The sequence below is a fragment of the Marmota marmota genome, unplaced genomic scaffold (genome assembly GCF_001458135.2).
Source record: "Marmota marmota marmota unplaced genomic scaffold, marMar, whole genome shotgun sequence".
In the NCBI taxonomy this organism is placed as follows: Eukaryota; Metazoa; Chordata; class Mammalia; order Rodentia; family Sciuridae; genus Marmota; species Marmota marmota.
In genome coordinates this window covers 12,590,270-12,612,725 of record NW_026000093.1, presented here as the reverse complement: position 1 = coordinate 12,612,725, position 22,456 = coordinate 12,590,270, and the positions used below count along the sequence as shown (strand labels likewise).

Below are 22,456 nucleotides of genomic sequence, written 5' to 3'. Positions count from 1 at the left end.
CATATCATTTCACAATACTTTTAACATCTATTAAAGAAACTTCACGCCCTTTAATTCTCAACCTACTCCAACCCACTCATCTTCCCTAGCCACAGGCAACTACTAATCTATTTTTCTGGCTCTATAAATTCCCCTATTTTGGACATTGCTGGTAAGCAGATCCAGGTGTTCTTTTGTAACTGGCATCATTTGTTTAGCATAATGTTTTCAAGGTTCATTCATGTGGTAGATGTATCAGTTCTTTATTATTTCTTTAATGAGATATAATTCCTGTAACATGAAATCTACCACTTGAAAGTGTATAATTCAATAGTTTTTAGTATGTTTATGAGATGTGTAACCATCATCACTTTCTAATTCTAGAACATTTCCATCACCCTGAAATGAACTTGGTAACAGTTAGCTCCAATTCCTGTTTGACTAATCCACCAAATAATCCACTTCCTGTATTGGTGGATTGGTTACCCTGGACATTTCATATAAATGGAATTATGCACCATCTGACCTTTTGTGTCTGCCTTATTTCACTTAGCATAATGATTTCAAGGTCCATCCATGTTGTAGCTTGTCTTACTACTTCAATACTTTTATGGTTGAATAATATCTTTGGATGTATATACTACATTTAAAAACACTTATTCACCAGTTAATGGAGACCTTTTGAGCACTATGAATAATACTGCTATGAATATCTATGCACAAGTTTCTGTGTAGATACTTGTTTTTAATTCTCTTAGGAATATGCATAAGAGTAGTGTATTTGGGTCACATGGTAACTCTATGTTTAACTTTTTGAGGAACTGCCAAGCTGTTTTTAAACTCTATTTTTAACTTGGCAATTTCCTTCACTTTTAATTTCCAAGTCCATTACTTTAAGGTTTTGTGAGAATCTTCCTTTACAAGGATCTGCTTGCTATTTCCTTTGTTCCCTGTCTTCTACCCTTCAGTTTTATGTCTCACTCCCCTGTAAATAGTATGTGTTCACTTTTGCAGAAAGATAACATCCAAATTCTGTATATTTAACTTAGTTTCCTTATTAACAGATCCATTCTAGGTTATTTCTTTGATAATTTAGTATTTGTATCAGCTCTTTCCATGACAAATTTAAGAAGAATTGGTTACCAAATGGTAGTATTTTTTAAAGCTTTTAAAATTTGGTTTATGGTGAAGGGAACGTCTGTAGTACACATTCCGGAAGTAAACTTATTAGGTTTGTGTTCCTTTCTCCCCCAAGCTCCCCAAACCCCATGCTCTCATAAATACAACATTAGCAATGTTTATACCAACCATATATACGCAAACATTTAACAAGAGAAAGATTTCACAATCTATTTGCTTCCTTCATTTTGCTTGCATTATAAAAATTTTGATATTTGGAAATAACAAGATAGAAAATATTGAAATCAGAAAAGTGGTAGCTTTATGGTTTTTGAAATAATTAAGTGATTATCAATAAAAGAGGAAAGCCCATGAGTTTTGTGGTGTTTTTTTGCATTTTAAAAATGTCTGTCAATTAAACAACACTATGGATTATTTAATTTATTTAAGAAAAATTTTAAATAACCAAGTAATGAAACCCATCTCACCAGTCATTCAAGACTGGCAGTTTGCTTCTGTATTACTCTTTTCTGAGCTCTGTTTTTTCAAAATAAACATCCATGGATTGATCTGCCGAATTGGAGTGGGGGCAGAAGCGGAAGTAGCTCTCAGGGCATGGCATGTGACAATCAAGCTGGCCAAAGAAGAAGTGGACAGATGGAGCCAGAGCAATGTCCAGATACTTCTGTTCTCAGGGAAAACAACTAGGGTCTGTTAATGAGGGTCATATGGTGTTATGGTTTGGATATTAGGTGTCTTCCAAAAGCTCCTATGTCAGTGCAGGAATTTTCAGAAGCAAAATGATGAGATTATGAGAACTGTAGTCTAATCAGTCCATCCCAGTTTGAATGGATTAACTGGGTGGTAATTGCAGGCAGGTGGAGCAGGGCTGGAGGAGGTGGGATACTGGGGGCATGCCCTGGAAAGGTTTATCTTCTGTGTGATCTCTTTCTTCTCTCACTTTCTGCTTCCTGGTCACTATGAATGGAACATTTCTCTACCATACCCTTCCACCATGATGTTCAGTCTCACCTTGGGCCCACAGCAGTGGAGTCAGTTGACCATGGACTAAGCCTTTGACATCATTAAACTTTTCCTCCTCTAAGTCTTTCTTATCAAGTATTTTGATCACAGCATCAAAAATTAACTAAAGCACACAACAAGGAAGAGGACAGGGATTAAATTGCCTCTAGGAAAGAGAGAGCACCTTTTTTCAAAAAGAATGAAAATCAGGGATATGGGGCCCTACTATTATTTTTATAATAAACTTTGAGTTAAATGTAAGATCCACATGTAACTAAGAAATAGTACAGAGAGATACTGTGTACCCTTTTACCCACTTTCTTCCAATGGTAAAATCTTGAAAAACTATAGTATAATATTTCCATCAGGGTATTGGCATTGATACAGTCTGGATACAGAACATTTCCATCATTTTGTCATTTCAAAATTACATAAATGAAATACAGTATGTATTTGTTTGGGATGTCCTTTTTCATTCAGTATAATGTTCTTGAGATTCATCCAGGTTGTTTTGTGAATCAGTAGTTTGTTCCTTTTAATTGTTGAGTAGTTTTCTGTGCAATGGTGTAGTACAATTTGTTTAAGGATTTGCCTATTGACAGATACCTGGATTGTTTCCAGTTTTTGGCTATTATAAATAAAGCAGCTATAAACGTTTGAGTACAGGTTTTTGAGTGAGCGTAAGTTTTAATTTCTCTGGGATAAGTGCCAACGATGTAATTACTGGGTCATATGGTAGTTACATGTCTAATTTTAATAGAGATTGCCAACTGTTTTCAAGAGTAGCTCTACCCTTTTACATTCCTATCCAAAATGTATACGTGATCTGATTTGCTGCATCCTCCCTGGCATTCGGTGACACATATCTATAGGCATATAGATTATAGATCTATATTTCCATATAATATTTAATTAAATTATCCATTCTGATAGGTATGTGGTGATAACTCATAGTGGCTTTAATTAGAATTTCGCTTATGATATATTTTAGAATGTTTGGCATCTGTATATACATTCTTTGGTGAAATATCTCTTCATGTCTTTAACCCATTTTCTAATTGATTCTTGCTATCCAGTTTTGAGTTTATATATTTCAAATATGAGTCCTTTTTTGATATGTAGTTTGCATATATTTTCTTACACTATATTGCTTGTCTTTTTCATCTTCTTTACAGGGTCGTTCATAGGCAAAACTTTTAAATTTTGATTAAGCTTGATAATGTGCATTTTGCCAACGTTTCTTTTTTATGGAGCATGTTTTTGGTATCAAATTGAAGAACTCTTTGCCTAGCTTTAGATCCTAACAGTTTCTCTTATGATTTTCTTTCCCTAAAAGTTTTATTGTCTTATATTTCACATTTAAGTTCATAATCCACTTTGAGTTGATTTTTGTAGGTATGAGATTTATACTGGTGGTCATTCTTTTTGGTTATTTATGTCCAATAGCTTCTGTACCATTTGTTGAAAAGGCTTTTCTTTCATTGATTTTTTTATACCTTTGTCAAAAATCAGTTGGGAATATTTGTGTGGATTGATTTCTGATTTCTCTATTCTGTTCCCCTCACCTATGTCAATCCCTTCACAAGTACTATATAATCTTGATTATTATTGGAAAATGATATGACTTAAAATTGGTTAGAATGATTTTTTTCCCTTTTGACTTTTCTTTTTCAAAATAGTTTCTGCTCTTCTAGTTTGTCTTCATACATAATTTTTAGGATAATCTTACCTATATCTACAAAAAATCTTACTGGAAATTACATATGAATTGTATTAAATCTATTTGCAAAAATTGGGGGAGAAGTGCATCTTTACTATATTGAGACCTCCAATCAATGAATATGATAACTTCCCACTTACTTAGATTTCCTTTACCATCACTTTGTAGTTTCATTGCTTAATTCCTCTCTATGTTTTCTTAGATTTACACTTAAATATTTCTCATTTTTGATGAATTGTACATGATACTGTTGATGTATTATTTGGGAATATAATTAAATTTGTATATTTATCTTGTGTTCTGTGGCCATGAGGAACTCATCAGTTCCACTTTTGTTTGTTGAATTTTGCAGATTTTTTCTGTTGATTGCTTGGGACTATCTATGGGGAAATTCACATCATCTGCAAATAGGGAAATTTTTATTTATTCCTTTCCAATCTACATGAATTTTATTTCCTATTCTTGCCTGATTGCACTAGCTAAAACTTCTAGCACTGTTTAATGAAGACAGGTGAGAGTGACACACTTGTTCTACATACTGAGTTTTAAAGAGAGAGCATTCAGTCATTTACTGTTAATAATATGTTTGCTGTAGGTTTTTTGTAGGTGCTCTTTATGAAACTGAGCAAATTCTCTATTTCTATTTTTCTGAGATTTTTTATAATGACTCTAAGTTAATTTTGTCAAAAGCTTTCTTTGCATCAATTGATAAGATCATTTGTTTATTTTTCTTTAGCAAATAGGATGAACTGCATTATTAACTTTTGAATTGAAGTGGACTTGCAGCCCTGATATAAACTTCATCTGTTCCCGGTACACAATTACTTCTACATATTGCCAAATTCTGTTTGCTGATATTTAATTTTTTCATTTTTATGAAGGATCTGTAGCTTTATAAAACAAACTGGAAGAGTTCCAGTTTGTTTGAGTTCCAGTTCTGAAAGAGAGTGTTGAATTCTTTTTTAAATATTTGATACAATTCTCCAGTGGAAGCTTATAGGCCTTGAGATTTCTTGCTTTGGGAATTAAAAAATCCTGAATCCAATAATCAATAATCATAGTGATATTTGAATTATTTTATGGTAGGTGTGTTGTAGTAATGTTATCCAATTAGTTAGTGAAGTTTATATTTGTGTAGTCATTAATGATATTTCATAGTATTTGGATGTCTGTAGGGTCTCTATATTGATATTCCCTGTTTCATTACTGATTTTGGTAATGAAAATATTGTTTTTCCTCAGATATTGCATTTTCTATTTCCTTAGAGCTTTGCCAATTTGCTTTATCCTTTATCTTTTTTAAAAAACTAGTTGTTATATTGACTTCCTCTAACGGTTTTCTACTTTTAATTTCAAGGATTTCTTATTTATATTACTTCCTTCTATTTCCTTTGGATTTATTCTGTATTCTTTTTCTAGGTTCTTGAGAGAAGAGTTTAAATAACTGGAGATTTCTCTCTCTTGTCTCATACATGCATTTAGTGCTGTAGATTTTTATTTTTCAGCATTATCGTACCCATGCCCCACACTTTTGATATGTTGTTATTGTTTAGATCTGGAATGTTCCTCTCAAAGGCTCATGTGTTGGAGGCTTGGTCTCTAACTAGTGATGATACTGCGGGGTAGTGGAAACTTCAGGAGGCTGGCCTTACTTGGAGGAAGCAGGTCACTCTGGGCATGACCCTCGAGGGTGTATCCTATCTCTGGGCCCTTCTCTCTTTGCTTCCCAGATGCCACGATGGTAGCCCCTTTCCTCTACTACACCTTTCTATGGTAATGCTTCTGCCTTTCCACAGGTCTAAAAACAATGGAACCAGCTGATTGTAGACTCCATACTCAAACTGTGAGCCAAAATAAATATTTCCTCATTGTTTTTCCCAGATATTTTGTCACATGAAAATCTGACTAACACAGTTATATTTTCATTTTTGTCCAGTTCAATGCATTTTTAAATTTCTCTTGAAATTATACCTTTGACCCATAGATTATCAAGAAGTCAGTTTAATTTCTAAGTATTTGGAGATCATCCTGTTTTCAAATTCTAATTTGATTTCCTTGTATGATTTTAATTATTTTACATTTGTTGAGGTATGTTATTTCTTAGCATATGTTCCATAGGCACCTGAAAAGAATGTGTATTCTGCTGTTGTTGGGTGGAGTGATCTCTAAATGTCTTTCAGATACTATTTGGTAGTGTTGAACTCTTTTATATCCTTGCTGATTTTCTTTTCAATTTTTCTTCACATGGATTATTTAAAAATATTAAATTACTGATCCTAGACCGCTGGTTGCTGTCCTGAGTCAGATAGGAAATGTAAATGAGAAAGTGGAAGGAGAAGTGTCAGTCATAACTAGAGAGAGTAAAAGAGGTGTGGAGAGGATAGCAGAGGTACAGAAATGACTTGATCCATCTACATATGTGAAGATGGCCCTGTACAGGAGGAAGGAGAAAGAAAGTAGTCGTTCTCACTCATCTTTATGGAAATGGACTCTAATATTAATTAATGCTTCTTGTTCATGTTTTTTTTAAAATCTATTTTTCTGTTTTCTTTTGTAGTTCTGGGGATTAAATCCAGGGTCTTGTGCATGCTAGGCAAACACTCTACCATCAAGATATATTCCCTTGATGGCTGATGCTTCTTGTGCTAGATCCAAAATCAACTGTCCTCAGATGACAGTCATTACATATGCTTCTTCTTTTTCCTGTGGTTATACTGTGTCCTTCTTTTCTTTGGAAACTTAGATCATGTTATAGGGCTACTGTATAGAGCTATATAGGTTGTGTGTTCTGCAAAAGTCCAAGTGATTCATATCCAATGAGATGTTTCCTTGTTGTATTGTAGTTATACAAGCCAGTAGAATTTATTTTGATATAACTGTACAAGCATGGACTATATCTTATTCTAGTTAGGACCCCATTCTTATGAATGTATATGATGATAGGATTCACTATGGTGTATTCTTATAAGCAATGAGATGATATAATAAGTCATTGCCCAGAAATCTTTCTGCATCATTATTATTAGATACTTTTACTTACCGTTCATTAAGAAATATTTGAGGAAAAATAAGAGATACAGAATCACCAAAACAATCCTTATCAAGAAAAGTGAAGCAGGAGGCATCACAATACCAGACCTTAAATTATACTACAGAACTATAGTAACAAAAACGGCATGGTATTGGCACCAAAATAGACATGTAGACCAATGGTACAGAAGACACAGAGACCAACCCACACAAACACAATTATCTCAACTAGACAAAGGCACCAAAATATTTATTGGAAAAAAGATAGCCTCTTCAATAAACGCCATTGGGAAAACTAGAAATCTATATGTAACAAATTGAAATTAAACCCCTATCTCTCACCCTGCAAAAACTCAACTCAAAGTGTTTGAAGGACTTAGCCCTAGACCAGAGACCTTGCACCTAATAGAAGAAAAAGTAGGCCCATATCTTTGCCATGTCAGCTTAGGAACTGACTTCCTTAACAAGACCCCTAAAGTACAAGAAGTAAAATCAAGAATCAATAAATGGATGGATTCAAACTGAAAAGCTGCTTCTCAGCAAAGGAAACAATCAAGAACATGAAGAGAGAACCTACAAAATGGGAGAAAATCTCCAGGATACATAAAGAACTCAAAAAACTTAACACCAAAAATATAATCCAATCAATAAATGCACAAAGGAACTAAACAGATGCTTCTCAGAAGAAGAAATATGATTAGTCAACAAATATATGAAAAATGTTCAACATCTCTAGCAATTAGAGAAATGCAAATCAAAACTACTCTAAGATTTCATCTCATTTCAGTCAGAATGGCAATTATCAAGGATATAAGCAACAATAAATGTTGGTGAGGATGTGGGGAAAAAGGTATCCATTCACTTCTGGTGGCACTGCAAATTGGAAAGCAGTATAGAGATTCTTAAGAGTACTTGGAATGGAACCATTGTTTGACCCAGCTATCTCACTCCTTGGTTTATACCCAAAGGACTTAAAATTAACATACTACAGAGATGCAGCCACATCAATGTTTACAGCAGCTCAATTCACTATAGCCAAATTATGGAATTAACCTGGTGCCCTTTAACAGATAAATGGATAAAGAAAATGTGGTATATATACACAGAATGTACTATTACTCAGCCTTAAAAAAAGAATGAAATATGGCATTTGCAGGTAAATGGATGGAGCTGGAGAATATCATGCTAAGTGAAGTAAGCCAGCCCCCAAAACCAAAGGCCAAATGTTCTCTCTGATATGCAGATGTTAATTCACAATAAGGGGGTGGGGTTAGGGAAAAATAGAGGTACTCTGCATTAAACAGAGGGGAGTGGTGGGAGGGGAAGGGGTATGGGGATAGGAAGGATAGTGGAATGAATCGGACATCATTACCCCATGTTCATATATGATTACATAACCTATGTGATTCTACAACACGTACAGCCAGAAGAATGAGAAGTTATACTCCATTTATGTATGATGTGTCAAAATGCATTCTATTGTCATATATAACTAATTAGAATAAGTAAATAAATAAGAAATATTTGAACATATATGTCAGGTGTTGTTCTATATCCTGGGGATTTGGCAGTGAACAAGATGGACAGGGTCTTCTTTTGAAATTGGAATGGGAGTAAGACTAACAGTAACCACATAAATAAGCTTCAATGTTATAAAGAAAAGGATGTACAGGTTGGGAGTGAGTTAAAACTTTAGCTTGAATGTTTGGGAGATACATTCTTATGTTATTCAATAATACTTACAGGACCGTATTCTATAACAATAAATATTATGTAACTATTTTCTGACTCCCTGCCCCAAACTTGAAACAGCAGACATGATATCATTATGTATACACTAAGTGTTTGAAACAAGTTAATAGAGTTAACAATTTCTTACTAGATTTTGTTTTTTTCTTTAGAGGATGAAATGATCTTTTAAGAGAAAGTGAATTACTTAATAATCTGAGTGGTAAAGTCAGAAAATTTTATTACATGTATAAAACTAAGGATACTTTTGTGGGTTTGGTAGTGGCAGAGAGCCAGACTTCACAAATTTAGTACATTTTCAATACCTGTGCACTACATTTTCTAAGACCTAGGAGAGTTCTCAAAATCACAAAACTCACTATAGCAGATAATTTCCCCATAAAATATAGTGAAATACGAATAAAATATATTAAAATATCCCTGGTATCTATAATGGTTTCCTATAAGTACAGGACTAAAGAAATCTGTAGGATTAGTTTTTGGCTAAGAAACTTCCTTTCATCAGACTTCTGCATTCTCATTACCAGTACAAGTGATTGGTTTTCTTTTAAGAGATTTTTTTTTCTCTCAAAATTAAAAGTAAAGGTTAAAACAACAATAACCCCTCCCCCCAGAAAAACCCCAAACTCTACAAAATAAAAAAAAAATCCCTAAAAGTCAGTGCATTCTTGACGATGAGTAGAAAAGGAGTAAACACATTGTGGGTTGGTCCATAAGATGGGCCCACGATCGGGAAAGAGCTCCACTCAACACATGAGTTCAGAGGGCTCGTGATTCAAATGAAGCATATGGAATGTGAGAAATCACCATGAGTCATCAATTATCAAGGCTACCAAAAGATCAGTGAAACTGAGAATGTCAAATCTCCATAGATGATAAATACCTTTTGGTTTCCAAATTACAGATTTATACCTAGAGAATATAATACAACTATTTGTTCCCCCTCTTTACTGTTATAGCACATGTGAGATCATTTTGAGGGGGAAACAAAGATTTAGAGCTTTTTGAGCTGAATATAATACAGGAAATTAATTGCTCTGGAACACCACAAGTTAAATTTTTTTCTTTTGTTATATGACTATTATGGTTGTTTTCTAATTGTCAGAAATCTACAAGTCTATAAATCTTATTTTTTTCTTTAAAAAAAATATATATACTTTAGTTGTAGTTGGGCACAATATCTTATTTATTTATTTATTTTTATGTAGTGCTGAGGGTTGAACCTGGTGCCTTGCATGTGCTAGGTGAGCGCTCTACTCCCAGCCCCTATTTTTTTTTCTTTTCAATCAGAGTTGATAATTTTATCTTCCAAGGGAGGTGAAGAGAAATTGAGCCAGGGTTTTGCAAGTCCTCATAAACATGAAAGCAGCCCACAAAATCAAGGTGTTATTATCAGTCAGGTATTACTGGTTTCAAATTCCCACTTTGTTCCTTGAGCAGAATAAAAATTCATAGAACTACTGACTAGCTGAAATGGACATTGAACAAAGGGTTTAACTTACTTCTCTCACAAACCACTGACAAAAGGCAGGACCAATCCATTCTCTTGCATGAATACCACAGTCCATCCAGACAGCTCTTTTGTAAGCTCGTGATTTTCTGCCCAGCTGAAAACAGGAGTATTCATAGTAACAAACTCAGGCTTTTATTTGGAGATTCACTGACCAGCATAATTTAATAAGATTTCAGCATAATTCTTCACTATGGTTTGGTTCGTTAGGTAACACATAAAAAAGATAGAGAGATATACTATCTACTTTGGAAGTCCAGGCTTGTTTATGCAGAAACAATAAATTTAAAGCCCTAATAATACAATCAAAGAAGTATAAAATATACAAGGGAAAGGGAAATTTCTAAAATAGGGTTGCTTCTATTTTAATATAAGATATGAAGTTTAAATAAAAGCCTAAATTCTTCTTTCTTCCTTCCCTTCCTTTTTCTCTCTCCCTTCCCCACCATTTCCCCAAATTTTCCAATCAGAAATGTTCTCAAGGAATATTTCTTAAACAAATAGCTATATTTTATAGGTGAAGAAAGTCAAACTTTATTATACCACAAAAGGGAAAACTTAAAACAATTTGGTCTATAGAATCAGGTGGTAGATTAAAAAATTACTATATCAATATTAATTCTAACCAAGTTTCTAACCCAGTCATTAATAGGTAATTTTTGAAATTATATTCATAGGGGATCTTAACTAATACTTTGGAAAACACTTTTTAACATTATGGGCTCAATCCTAGAGATTCAAAGATGAAAGCATAAGGGGTTTACATGCTAGTGGGGAGAATAGACAGGTAAGCAATCAATCAACCTTTACAGTGTGAATATCCATAAGGCATCTTAGAATATGGGTGTTGTGTTGAATTTTCCTGGGGAATAAATGGAGGCTTCACAAAAGAAGTACTTGAGCATGTTTTCAATTTTGCCTGGCAGACAAATTGGTGGAAGGCATTTCAAGTTTGAAAGAGAATCTGAGGACATGATATTGCAAGGATTGCTTCTGTAGTTTGAGGAAGGAACAGCATGTGAATCTGTAACAGAGGCAAGAGAACACTTGGAGTCCCTGGATATTATGGAAAAGAGATGAGGATGGGTTCCATATTCCCCGGAAGGGGTAAGGACACACACACATGTGTGTGTGTGCATGCATGAGTATGTGTGAATGCTCACGTGTGTGTGCATATGTGTTCGTGTTATCTCTGACAGCAATGTGGAGGATGGATAGGAGGATGAGAGGGCCAAGAACAGGGACTCAAAAAGAAGTTGAGTACTGGGGCCACTATTGCAATAGTCTAGGAGAACAGATCTAAAGGTGAGTTAGGGTAACACCAGCGAAGACAAGGGAAGAGGTTTGGGCTTATCCAAAAGAATTGTCAACTGAAAGTGAGTGATTAAAATAAAGGAGAGGAATTTAGGATGATAATCATGTTCCTAAACTGGGAGGAAAATGGTGCCATTCTGACTCTGAGGTGCTTGCTTTTATGAATATCCAAGTTAAGGTGTCAAGCAGGCAATGATGTGTGAATTCAAAGCTCCAGAGAGTGGACTCCACTGGATAGAAAGGTCTGGCATGACTGTTGACATTACCAGCAGATATGCCCAGTTAGACAGGGTTTATGGAGTGAAAGCAGAGATGTGGGTAGGGTCATGGGGATCACCAGAACCTAAGGAAAGGACAAGGAAAGAGGAGCCAGTGAATGAGACTTGAAGGAATGAATGGTCAAAGAGACAGGAGGAGAATTGACTGGGAGTCATCGTTGACCTTGGCAAGGTAAGTTTAAAGGGAGCTGTGGGACATGAGCCAGTTAGGGGAGGGGAAGTAGTAAAGATGTTCTAACTACAGGCAAATCTTATTAGAAGTTTAACTGAGAGAGAACACTATGGGTCAGTAGCTGGAGGAGAATACAGGATCAAGGGATGGGAATAACACATACCTTCTTACACATTTACCTGGTTTTACGCTGGTTCATCTTAACTAGCACCAACTCACAAATAAGTGGCATCAGTAATTCTGAATATATCAGAAACAGTATCCTCTAGAATACTAAATGCCAAATATTAAATATAATTCAAACATTTAAGGGATTTTTTTTCTTAAATTATCAGATGATGTTAAATATGGCTTATGAAAAATCATTTCATTTTTTCCCATAAGTTGAAAAAGATAAATATTGGATGAACATTTTATATTTGGTTGACACTTTCTTCTTTTTTACCTTTAAAATAAATAGCGATCTTCCTTCATATGATCTTCCAATAGAAAACATATGAATAAGGCCTGAATGAGTTTTATTCAGATGATGCATCCAACTCTGAATCTAAAAGCAGATAAATAAAAACCACGTCAGACTCTCTTACAGTAAGGGGGCTTTTAGAGAATAAAGGTAACAAAAATGACAGCAGTAGGTCTCAGAATTCAAAGAGTATATATTAAATACAAAATGAAAAAAAAAACCAATTTCCTCTACTTAATTTTTTGGGGATACTTAAAATTTTACATTTTATTTTCTGCCTTTATAGATAGCTTATGTCTTGGTTATGGTTCCATCTTTAAAGCATATCTTCTACTGCCAAATGTCATTAATATCTTGCTGACACTGTTTTGTGGAAAATTAATTGATGTGTTCTGGTTTCTTCTTAAAAAAATCAGAATTTATTTCCATTTTCCCCACAGATATTTAAGAGAGAGAGAAAAATTTAAATCCACTTTATGAAAACTATCCAAACTACTTGAAAGTGGTATTCAAATTCCATATATTGTAATTTCCCACAGAACAGAAGATGCTAAGAAAAAGTTATTATCTTTTGCATTTAAACATTATTCTACTTAGCCACATGTTGGAGGACAACTCTGAATAGTCCCTCCAGTGACAGTGATATATTTGTCTCCATCCTCTCACATGCTTATCTGTCATCAGGAGAAGGTATATTTGAAATGGATGAATAAGGTGCTTAGAAAGATGGTAACATTTCTGACTTATAAGCCCTATAAGGAATAAAGAAGTAACACAAAAGCATCTCACTGTTCCATGATGTAAAAGAGTTTGTATTCAAGAAAAAAATATATATTTTGGAACGTGTATTTTTTCTTTTCTTCCTATTCCTATTTAATCTAATGATCAGGTTCATATATATATGTGAATATATATACACAAATTTGTGTACATATCTGTATCCATTTTATTTTTGAAATTTGACTTTTTTCTAGCACATTTTAAGAGCACTGCTGTGTGCCAAGTTATCTAAAACATTTCTACTGCTTCCAGCTTCTAAAAGGTATATCGAGACATAAAATATGTGAAAAGAGTTTTGGAAAGGAGTTATCATCAACAGAACCAAAAATATTCTTAATAATAGAACAGGATCTTGTTAATTTTGGTGTCTGCTGATCCTTTGTTCAATTCAGGGAACATAGAAAATGTATATATTTATTCATTCTGTCAACAGCTTATCTATTTTAAAGACTCTATTTACCTGCCCTTGGGGATACAGTGGCAGATGAGAAAAAAAATAGTCTGCCTTCCTGGAACTTGCAACTTAGTAGGAATGAAGGGCACCTATCAAATAGTCCTATAATGACACAACTAAGAACTGTGAAAGGTAATATCCATATGTTATGGGACGTGTGATGTTTGAGGGTAGTGGGCAGAGGGGTTGGATCCAGTCTGGAAGAACAGAAACTGCTACTTGATTGCTTAAAGCTGAAATTTGAAGAATGACAAGTTGTCAGGTGAGCAGTAAAGGATGTGGTTGGTGGTGAGGATGAGGTTGCTGTGAGTTTTCTGGGTAGAATATATAACAGCATGTTCAAAGGTTCAGAGGTGCCACTAGTGAGGATTGGCCTTTGGGAGTTCTCAGCTTTGCAAGGGTGTAGGGAAAGTCTCAAGTCTCAAAGCATTACCTTTAAACTCTGGCTAGTTCTACTTTCATGGCTTTTCAGTTAAGGCCTCGATAACTATCATTTTAACATTACCTCAGTCTTCCATTGTACTCCTATGTCCTTTGTAGAAGTGGGCTGGGTAAATCAGGTGAAATTTAAATTATTTTGCTACTTCTTTTGTAGCAGTGAAAGGGTCAGTGGAAGAAATGAGTGAATCGAGGTATTGAGGTCATGTAAGAGTTCTATACATTCTTCCCAGAGCAATTATCTCTGTCTTTATGTTTCTTTCCCAGTACTTAACCCTAAATATCAAAGATGAACTTGTAAAAAAGCAATAAAAACTCCTATGATTACACACTTCTTCTAAGGAGTGGTACACTTCATAATTATATTCAGACAGGGATCTTCTGTTTCTCTGGGTTGGCAAACTGTTTCCATTTTCCAGCACTTTCTGAAGATCTTCTATGAGAATCCTGGATTTGAAATAATAGACATTATGAAAAGTAAATTGAAATGATGCAAAAATCATGCAACATCAAAAAATTAGATGCATAAGGAATGAACAAGTAACACAGAAGTGTCCCAGTGTTCCATAATGTGAAAGGAAAAAGAAGGATGCCAAGAATGACGATTCTAAAAATACCAAATGTTGAGAAAATGTTCTTTTTTGGGAAATAAAAATGATTAAATAAATGGTAGAATGAATTTAAAGTGTAACATTGTAGGCAGATGTCCCCAAATAATGTAGCACTGTAACAACAGCTACCCTTGAGTGAGCAGCTAAAAACAGCCAAACAATGGCTATGAGCACTTAGACTAGGGGCCATAGCAAGGTGGGCTGTGTATTTGATGTACATAATCTAAGTGACCGTATATAGTGGACTCGATTATCTCCATTTTATAAAAGGGGAACCTGAAATTCAAAGGGATTAAGAGTTAGCCAGTATCAGACCTCTTTGGTCAATGCAGAGCCAGAATTTGAACAAGGAATGTGCACATAAATTCTAATCTTGCAACTCCAACTCTAGTGTGACATGATGCAAACTGAGCAAGCCTAGGCTACTCCTTCACTCCTCTCCTTATCTTCTTTCTTGCTGTTTCTGTCTGTTCATGTCCCTTTCTTTTTTGTTCAAACCCTGTGGGTTTGATTAAGAAGGTGGCTATAAATCGTTCTCATATTCCAGTTACTGCAGGCAACCTTCAAGTATGTTTTTCTTCCAGGATGATTTCTCTCGGCTGCTTTTATTTTTCTATCCCAAGAAACCAAGGAAAAAAAAAAAAAAACGTAGATAGATTTGCCAAAGCCAGCAATCTACACAAGGCTCTCCTTCTGAATGCCCAGTTGAAAAGGTCCCTGGTACTTTGTTACAGCAATCCCAGCACAATAATTCAAGTCTCTGTTCAGTCACTTAGGACTATACTCTCACACAGGGTATAAAAGGCCAACTTTAAATTAAAAAATAGTTGTAATATAGCTGACGCAGAGCCATTTTCCTTGTCAAGTACTGGACTGGAAACCAGCAATATTGATGAGAAAGCTGTGAAATGGAGTACCAAAAAAAAAAAAAAAATCTTTTATACTGTTGTGTTTTCTTAGTTTTTTTTTTTTTTTTAATATTTCATTATGATTCCTACTCCAATTGGGTACATTTCTATAATATATCTGGAACAATGAGAAACTTTCCAAATTTTGTAATTCAATATAAAACCATCTCCTAGAAGATTCCAGCATTGGGAAGGGCCCTCAAAATAGAAATTTTGATGCCAATTTTCACAGGAATTTATTAAGTGACTGAACTTTTTATGCAGAATGAGTCATCTCATGGAGAGGAGGATTGATCACCTGGGGACCAGACATGTGGTGTCACATTATCTGTGCTTTAAAGATCACTCTAATGATACCTTATATATAGTTTGTACAGAATAAATGATAATCTTTGGAAAATACCCCAGACTACAATAATAAAAGTCAATTAAAATGATCTCTACCTATCGTGCCCAAGGAATTTAATTGACTCTTAAGTGTTATTATCTTGGGACCAACAAAATGAATAATTTTAAATGATTGCTCTTCCTGAGGAGACAACTGATTTAAAACACTCATTTTTTTTAAGGCTCTGTTCTCTGTGACACAAAGTATGACATTTTTTTTTTTTTTCTGTATCAGTTCCACATGACCTATATTTAATGGTAGGAAATGGAGACTTGTTAAACTAACTGATATATTCTTTTCTATTGAACAATAATTAATGAAGCATGTAGGTTGTCACTGGCACCTATGGATATAATTGCCAAGCTCTTTCCTGCCAGCCATTCAGAGAATCAAAGCACGGCGTCAAAGCGGCAGCACCGACTAAAATGTGTCCAATATGAACAATAGTTTTATGCACAGCTGTGATTCTTTTCTAGAAGCACAAATAAAATGCCTTTCTGCAAAAAGCTTATTGGTACTTTAATAGGTTGTAAATATCTTTCTGGCAGGGCAGTATTTGTGTGGATCAGGGATGTCACTGTCATTTTGCACCTTTTGTCCCAGGTTTCCAGAGAGCCTGGGGCCTTCAACATTGATTCACAGAGCCATCAGCCCACCCCATGTCTTCCCACACACGATCAGAAACCTGTGTGCCAGTTTTGACAGTACTTAGCCTGCTAAGAAGGTGGGGTACTTGAGGGTGTGAGATCATTATGCCCCTCAGGCCCCAAATATCCCAGTGAAGGGTAAGCTACGCTCTGGTCTCATTAATTCACTATACTGCATTTCTTTTCCTCAAATCCTCTGCGGGCACTGTTTCTCTCAACCACCCCCTTTACCCTGTGCCCACTGGAGTCTCTCTTATGTTGTAAACAAATTCCTACATTCTCCAGTATCTTCAGAGAACTCTCTCTTTTCATACCAAAAATTTGGCACTTTCTTTTGTGGATTTTTACTCAACACACCCTTCCTACTTATCATGGGGCCCAAAGGGAGGGAGGTCAGGGTTCTCCTGGACACCATTTTGCTTTCCCATTAATCTCCTCACTTCTGGGCAGAGCTCACGCCATTCCTTGTTGCTTTCCTCTAACTCTTGGCTCTGTCCTTCACCTCTAATCTTACCACCAGCTAAGGAGATTCAAGACTGCCATGGCCATTCTCTGGTGAGGTAGTCCTTTTATTCTTTTTATTTTTTTTAAAATGTGTTCTAATTGGTTATACAGGACAGAAGAATGCATTTTGACACATCATACATAAATGGAGTATAACTGTCATTCTTCTGGTTGTACATGGTTGTAGAATCATGCCAGTTGTGTAATCATATATACACATAGGGTAATAATGTCCGATTCACTCTACTATCCTTCCTCCCCTTCTCCCTCCCCTCCTTTCACTCTCCTCTGTCTAATCCAAAGTACCTCTATTCTTCCCTAGTGCCCCCAGCCCCTTATTGTGAATTATCATCCACACTGCATCCAGTTCAGTGATTTTCCACCCCAAATTCCATTCCAGCCATCTCCTTCATGGCTAATGCCTGGATTTTGTCACCAGCCATAAGCTTTTTAACCTAGAATTCATAACATCCAACAGCCCACATTTTGTCAAAACTTCCTTCCTTCCCACTGTTACTCTCAGTCACACTATACTTGTTTTCAATATAATGACCTTCGAGCCATTTTTGATTTTCCATTTTGTTCCATGATTCTTCCTAGATTCTTCTCTCTCCTTATCCTGATTAGACCCCAATGAATAAATACTTGATCAAGTGTCTCCCTGGGAGTCTTGACTTCTTTGCCATCCTGACTTTTCCTTGATCTTATCCGACAAGATAGCACCTTTATATCAGTTCTCTATTCTCGCCTCTCTTCTCAGTTTTATTGGTTCTTACCTTGGTTTTTCTCTTGCCAACACTCTTTAAAAACAGTGTCTTCACTTGTGCTAGATATTTTTGCTTCTTACTTCATCCAGAAACTTTTAAACTATGATCTCCTTCAATGCATGGACTTTCCTTTCTGCAACCTTAGGTAAACCCACATGTACTTCTTGAATCTTAGAAGATGAGGTAACCTTCCTATTGTTCAAACTCATCCCTGCACCTGTGCATTCTCTCTGGCATGATTGACATCTCCCTCCCTTCTGGTTGTTCCCCTCAGCTCACAGACATGAGAAAATTCCCCCCCTCTCACCTAAATCCCAAATCTTCCAAACAGTCACTAATCCTTTGTGGTCACTTCCTCTTCTCTGCTCCTCTCCTATTCTGATTGCTAAGAGCTGTAGTCTGCTCGGTTGCTCAAGATCTTCTCCCTGTTCACTTCTTCTATCCCTAATATCTGAATCTCATCATTAGTGTTAGCAACACAATTTCCATTGCCAAATCCCAAGGAGCCTGCTCAGTTCCTTCTTGCTGGAAGTCACTGTAGTACTTGGCCCCATGACCCTTCCCTCTGATTTGATTCCTCTGACTATCTCCTACTTGCTCTCTTATTGTGTTGATTCCTTTTAATATCCAACCTGTTTCAAATCTGTCTACTTAGTTAGCTTTTCCAAGCTAGACAACTTGGAGTTATCCTTTGATGTCTCCCTTTCCCATCTACCATTCAATCAGTGGAGAGTCCAGGTGGTTTGACTTCTGGATTTTTTTTTAAATGTTCTCTTCATCTTACTACTCTGGTCTTAACTCAGGGCCTCCCCAGTCTTGCTGGGACCATTGCTGTCATCTCCTCTTGCCCCTCTACTTCCACAGACACGTGACTCTTTTGCTTATATCCTCTAATAGATCAGCACCATGGACAAGATAAGGTCTGGGCTCCTTTCTGCTACACATACGCCGTCTACCCCTTCATCTCCTGCTGTCTCTCCTGCACCTTTTCTTTCTGCTCTCTGACTTACACTGTATTTCTATGCTGCTTCTTCCTTTACTTGCATTGTTCCCTCTGCATGCCAGGTCCCAAGTCTCATTCTAGGTCTGGCTGACACAACTCCTGTAGGAAGCCTTTTCCTCCTCTTCCTTCCCATAAGTCCTCCAGACATTGTTAGGTTGCTCTCTTTTCTTCACTGGAAAAAGAGTCTGTGTGGACAATGATCACTTAGCGGCAACAGTGAAATGACATATATGGCGGTTCCTATTCCCTTTTAACCCAGTAAGTTCATCCAAGGTGAATATTTTCCATGTTAGTTTTCTCAAAATGAAAAGCTATTTAAACCATTCCTGTAAGCACTTGATAATCTGAATACAATGATCATTCATTTGATTTCATACAAATGAATTTTGTAGCACATGAAAAGGAAGAGCTTACTTGTACTGGATGTTGGCTTCTTGTAAGAAGGCTAACAGGGCTCGGGAAGCATTTTGAGAAATATGGACATCGGTAACTGTTCCCTCTGTTACATAGGAGATACTGCTGGGCTGCCACAGGTCCACCTGTAGTGCAGGAACCAACCTATAATTCATATTCAATGTAGGTGGGGAAAAATCCATGTCACAATATAAACACATTATCTTGTTTGAACACAATAACACCAAATATATTTCAGGATGAGATTCAATACTCATATCATCAGGGTGAAACTTCTATCTGAATTTGAACTTAGGCTCCAGATTGTATCATACTCATAGAGAATTTGATTATAATTTATGAGTAATAGTTCAAAGAACAATACATTAAAGCAACAAGGTAAAAATGAGATCAAATAGTTTTAAGCCTAGCTTAAACATTGTTTTTAAATTATTTATTGTGTAAATATTTGAATGAGAAAGAGAAAGATATAAATTAGCCTTCTTCCTGACTTAGAAGAATTGGGGTGGCATTGACAACATTTGGTAATTTTTCTTTTCATTTTATTTTGGTGGTTCTGGAGATGGAATCCAGGGCCTTGCACATGTCAGTAAATTGCTCTATTAGAGCTACCTCCCCACTCCAGTTTTTGGCATTTCTAAGTGGTCCATTCTCCAGGTGTCTTCTACTTAATTTGCACGTCAAATCAACCCTCCCTTCTTGGGAAGGCCTTGGTAGCTAGGACAGTTCTCCCTGTCCTTGTTCCTAGAGAACCTTGTGCTTCTTTCATTATATAACTTGTCACCAGAATGTAAGCTCCTTGAGGGTGAAGGATTTGTCCACTTGATTACTACCCAGAAAAGTACCTTGTGCATATTAGCAACTCAGTCATTATTTGTTGCACAAGTATAGACGTCCCCCCACTCCACCAAGTAATTGCTAGGTTCACTACATATTCAGTATTTTGCAGGAAAGCAGGAGTCACATCCATTTACCTTCTGTGAACCCAGTGCCATGGACAGTGTAATGTACCTGGCAGGAACTCTACTTTCATCAAAAGAATAATAGAACCCTTCTGGGAGAGAGAAGAGCATTATCTTTTGCAGGAGCTTAGAGACATATTTTCAGTTAGGCACAGTTTATCTTTATAGCCCTGTTTCTGTCTTTCCCTGTCTGCTTTGGGTTTCCCCTTCCTATATCTTGGTTCTTGGTCCTACTGCAGGGCCTTGATGTCTGCTAAGCCCTTATCTGGTAGCTTTAGTTACTTGCCTTCACTCTGTTAGGGAACCCTAGGAGGCCAAAAGTACTTTGTGATTCAAAGAAGTAAATGGATGTAACGGTATAATCCAATCTGAAACAGTGAAACCAGGCTTTTATTTTTGGGACAAAGAGTCTACCTGTTTCCTTTTAAATAGCTGACTCCTTCATTAACTTGCAAGGGCAAATCTGACTCAGCTAACAAGCCAGTCCAACGTTCATTGGAAAACAGAAGTGTGGGGATGGAAGGGATGCTGAGAGGTCATTTGATCCATCTGTCAGCCCTTGGGCAAGGATAAATCTAAGACTGCACCAGACTGTCCCCAATAGATACTCTAAACCACATCTTTGAATTCTCCAAAAGGAGGAGAATTGACAACATTTTAATTTAACTCATTTTTATATTTACACGGTTGTCAGACATTTTTCTTAATCTTTTACACTACCATACAATTTCATTTTTTTTCTAGTTCCATTCTTCAATGAGGAATGGCTGGGTTTTTTTTTGCCTTTGTGAGATAAACATGTTGGTATCTTTCAGTTTTCTTTGTATATTAGATTTTCTAATCCTTTAATCATCTTTGGGTTTTGCCTTCTAAAGCCATGATAGAGTCAGATTTTTTTATATTAAGGGAAGAAGTTTGATGCCATCTCTTAATGGCTGTGAAGAGCAGGAAATTGGACTGTAGTCATGGTGTAGAGAGCCACAGGTACCTAAAATAACATGAATTACCACTCTGTAGATGAGTCTGTAAGTGAAATTATCTGGGGTGCATGCTAAAATAAGAATCCCTATCCCACAGGAAAGAATAACTTCTGAATAGAAAGGTCCCATGGAAGTAGCACACCCTATAGCAAGACCTGGAAAAGACTTCCTAGGGAACTAATATTATCAAAAAGCAGTGGCCTAAAGGATGACCAACAAAAATAACATCTTAAAAAATCAGCAATTGTATTTTTCTGTGATGTTAGGAAAGCAAATTAATATTAACTGTTAGTTTTTCTCCAGTAATACTTTGGGGAAAGGGATAAGTAACATGGATATTTTAGTCTGGTGGTAGGCACGTACCTATATCAAGATACAGGAGGCAGCAACAATCATCTGAAGTTGGAAAAGTGCCACCTTCTTTATGGACATTTCTAGTCCTTTAAAAAACACCCTGGGGTAGGAGTTAGTTGTAGATACATTTAATGAATTAGAAGACTCAGGTTCATGAGGATCCAATCAGTTTCTTAAGGAAGAACTACTACAAATGGCTAATAGCAATTATACCAAACTGCAGTGCCCATAACTTAGTGACCCAATAAGTGCCTTCCCTCTGAAAATAATCCAGAAGAATCAGCATCTGCCCACTTCCTGACTTTGTGTTTGTGGGGGTCTGGTCAGTGAGTCTTATACCCAGGTTTTTCCTGTGGGGTTTTTGTTCTATAAATCAATAATCAGATATTTCAAAGTTCTAGTCAGCCCAGTGTAGGCAGGTTACCATAGTCATTTCCTTAAGGTCTGCACATCTGATAAGTGGTTCTGAACTGCAAACTGTGTGACATTGGGTTATGACATAATAAAAATATCAATGGCTTTGTCAGAATGGCTGAGGCCTGTTTGCTAAACATTCCAGATCATTACTGTAAACAGCCACCAAATGTTCCACAGGAAAGCTCACTCCTTTGTGGAGACTTCTGTCCTAGCAACCAGGCATGTATATTCAGATCCATTTAAGAGGTTGGAGTTTATTGTCATTGTCATGTGTATAGACTTTGGAATCCAACAATACTGGGCTGGAATTTCCAATCTGGCAGCAGCAGTTGCATCACTTTTGGGGAAGTTTTTAACATTCCTAAGCCTTAGTTTCCTTATCTGAACTGTGAAAATTTTAATGTCACCTACAGTCTATTTTGGAGAGTTAATTGGAAAAACATAAGTAAAATAGATAGTAATGAGTCTAATAT

The 22,456-nt window shown here is 36.1% G+C and overlaps 1 protein-coding gene across 1 annotated transcript in view; it reads right to left on the bottom strand.

The window, feature by feature from the left end:
- Positions 1–22,456, bottom strand: part of Cpa6 (carboxypeptidase A6) — a 293,008-nt gene that overhangs the window by 76,814 nt on the left and 193,738 nt on the right. Inside the window, exons 3-6 of the mRNA XM_015485745.2 lie at positions 19,271–19,395; positions 14,361–14,475; positions 12,339–12,440; positions 10,122–10,226 (exon numbers count right to left, since the gene is read on the bottom strand). Of these exons, the coding sequence (XP_015341231.1) occupies positions 10,122–10,226; positions 12,339–12,440; positions 14,361–14,475; positions 19,271–19,395 (447 nt within the window). The remainder of the gene's footprint in view (positions 1–10,121; positions 10,227–12,338; positions 12,441–14,360; positions 14,476–19,270; positions 19,396–22,456) is intronic.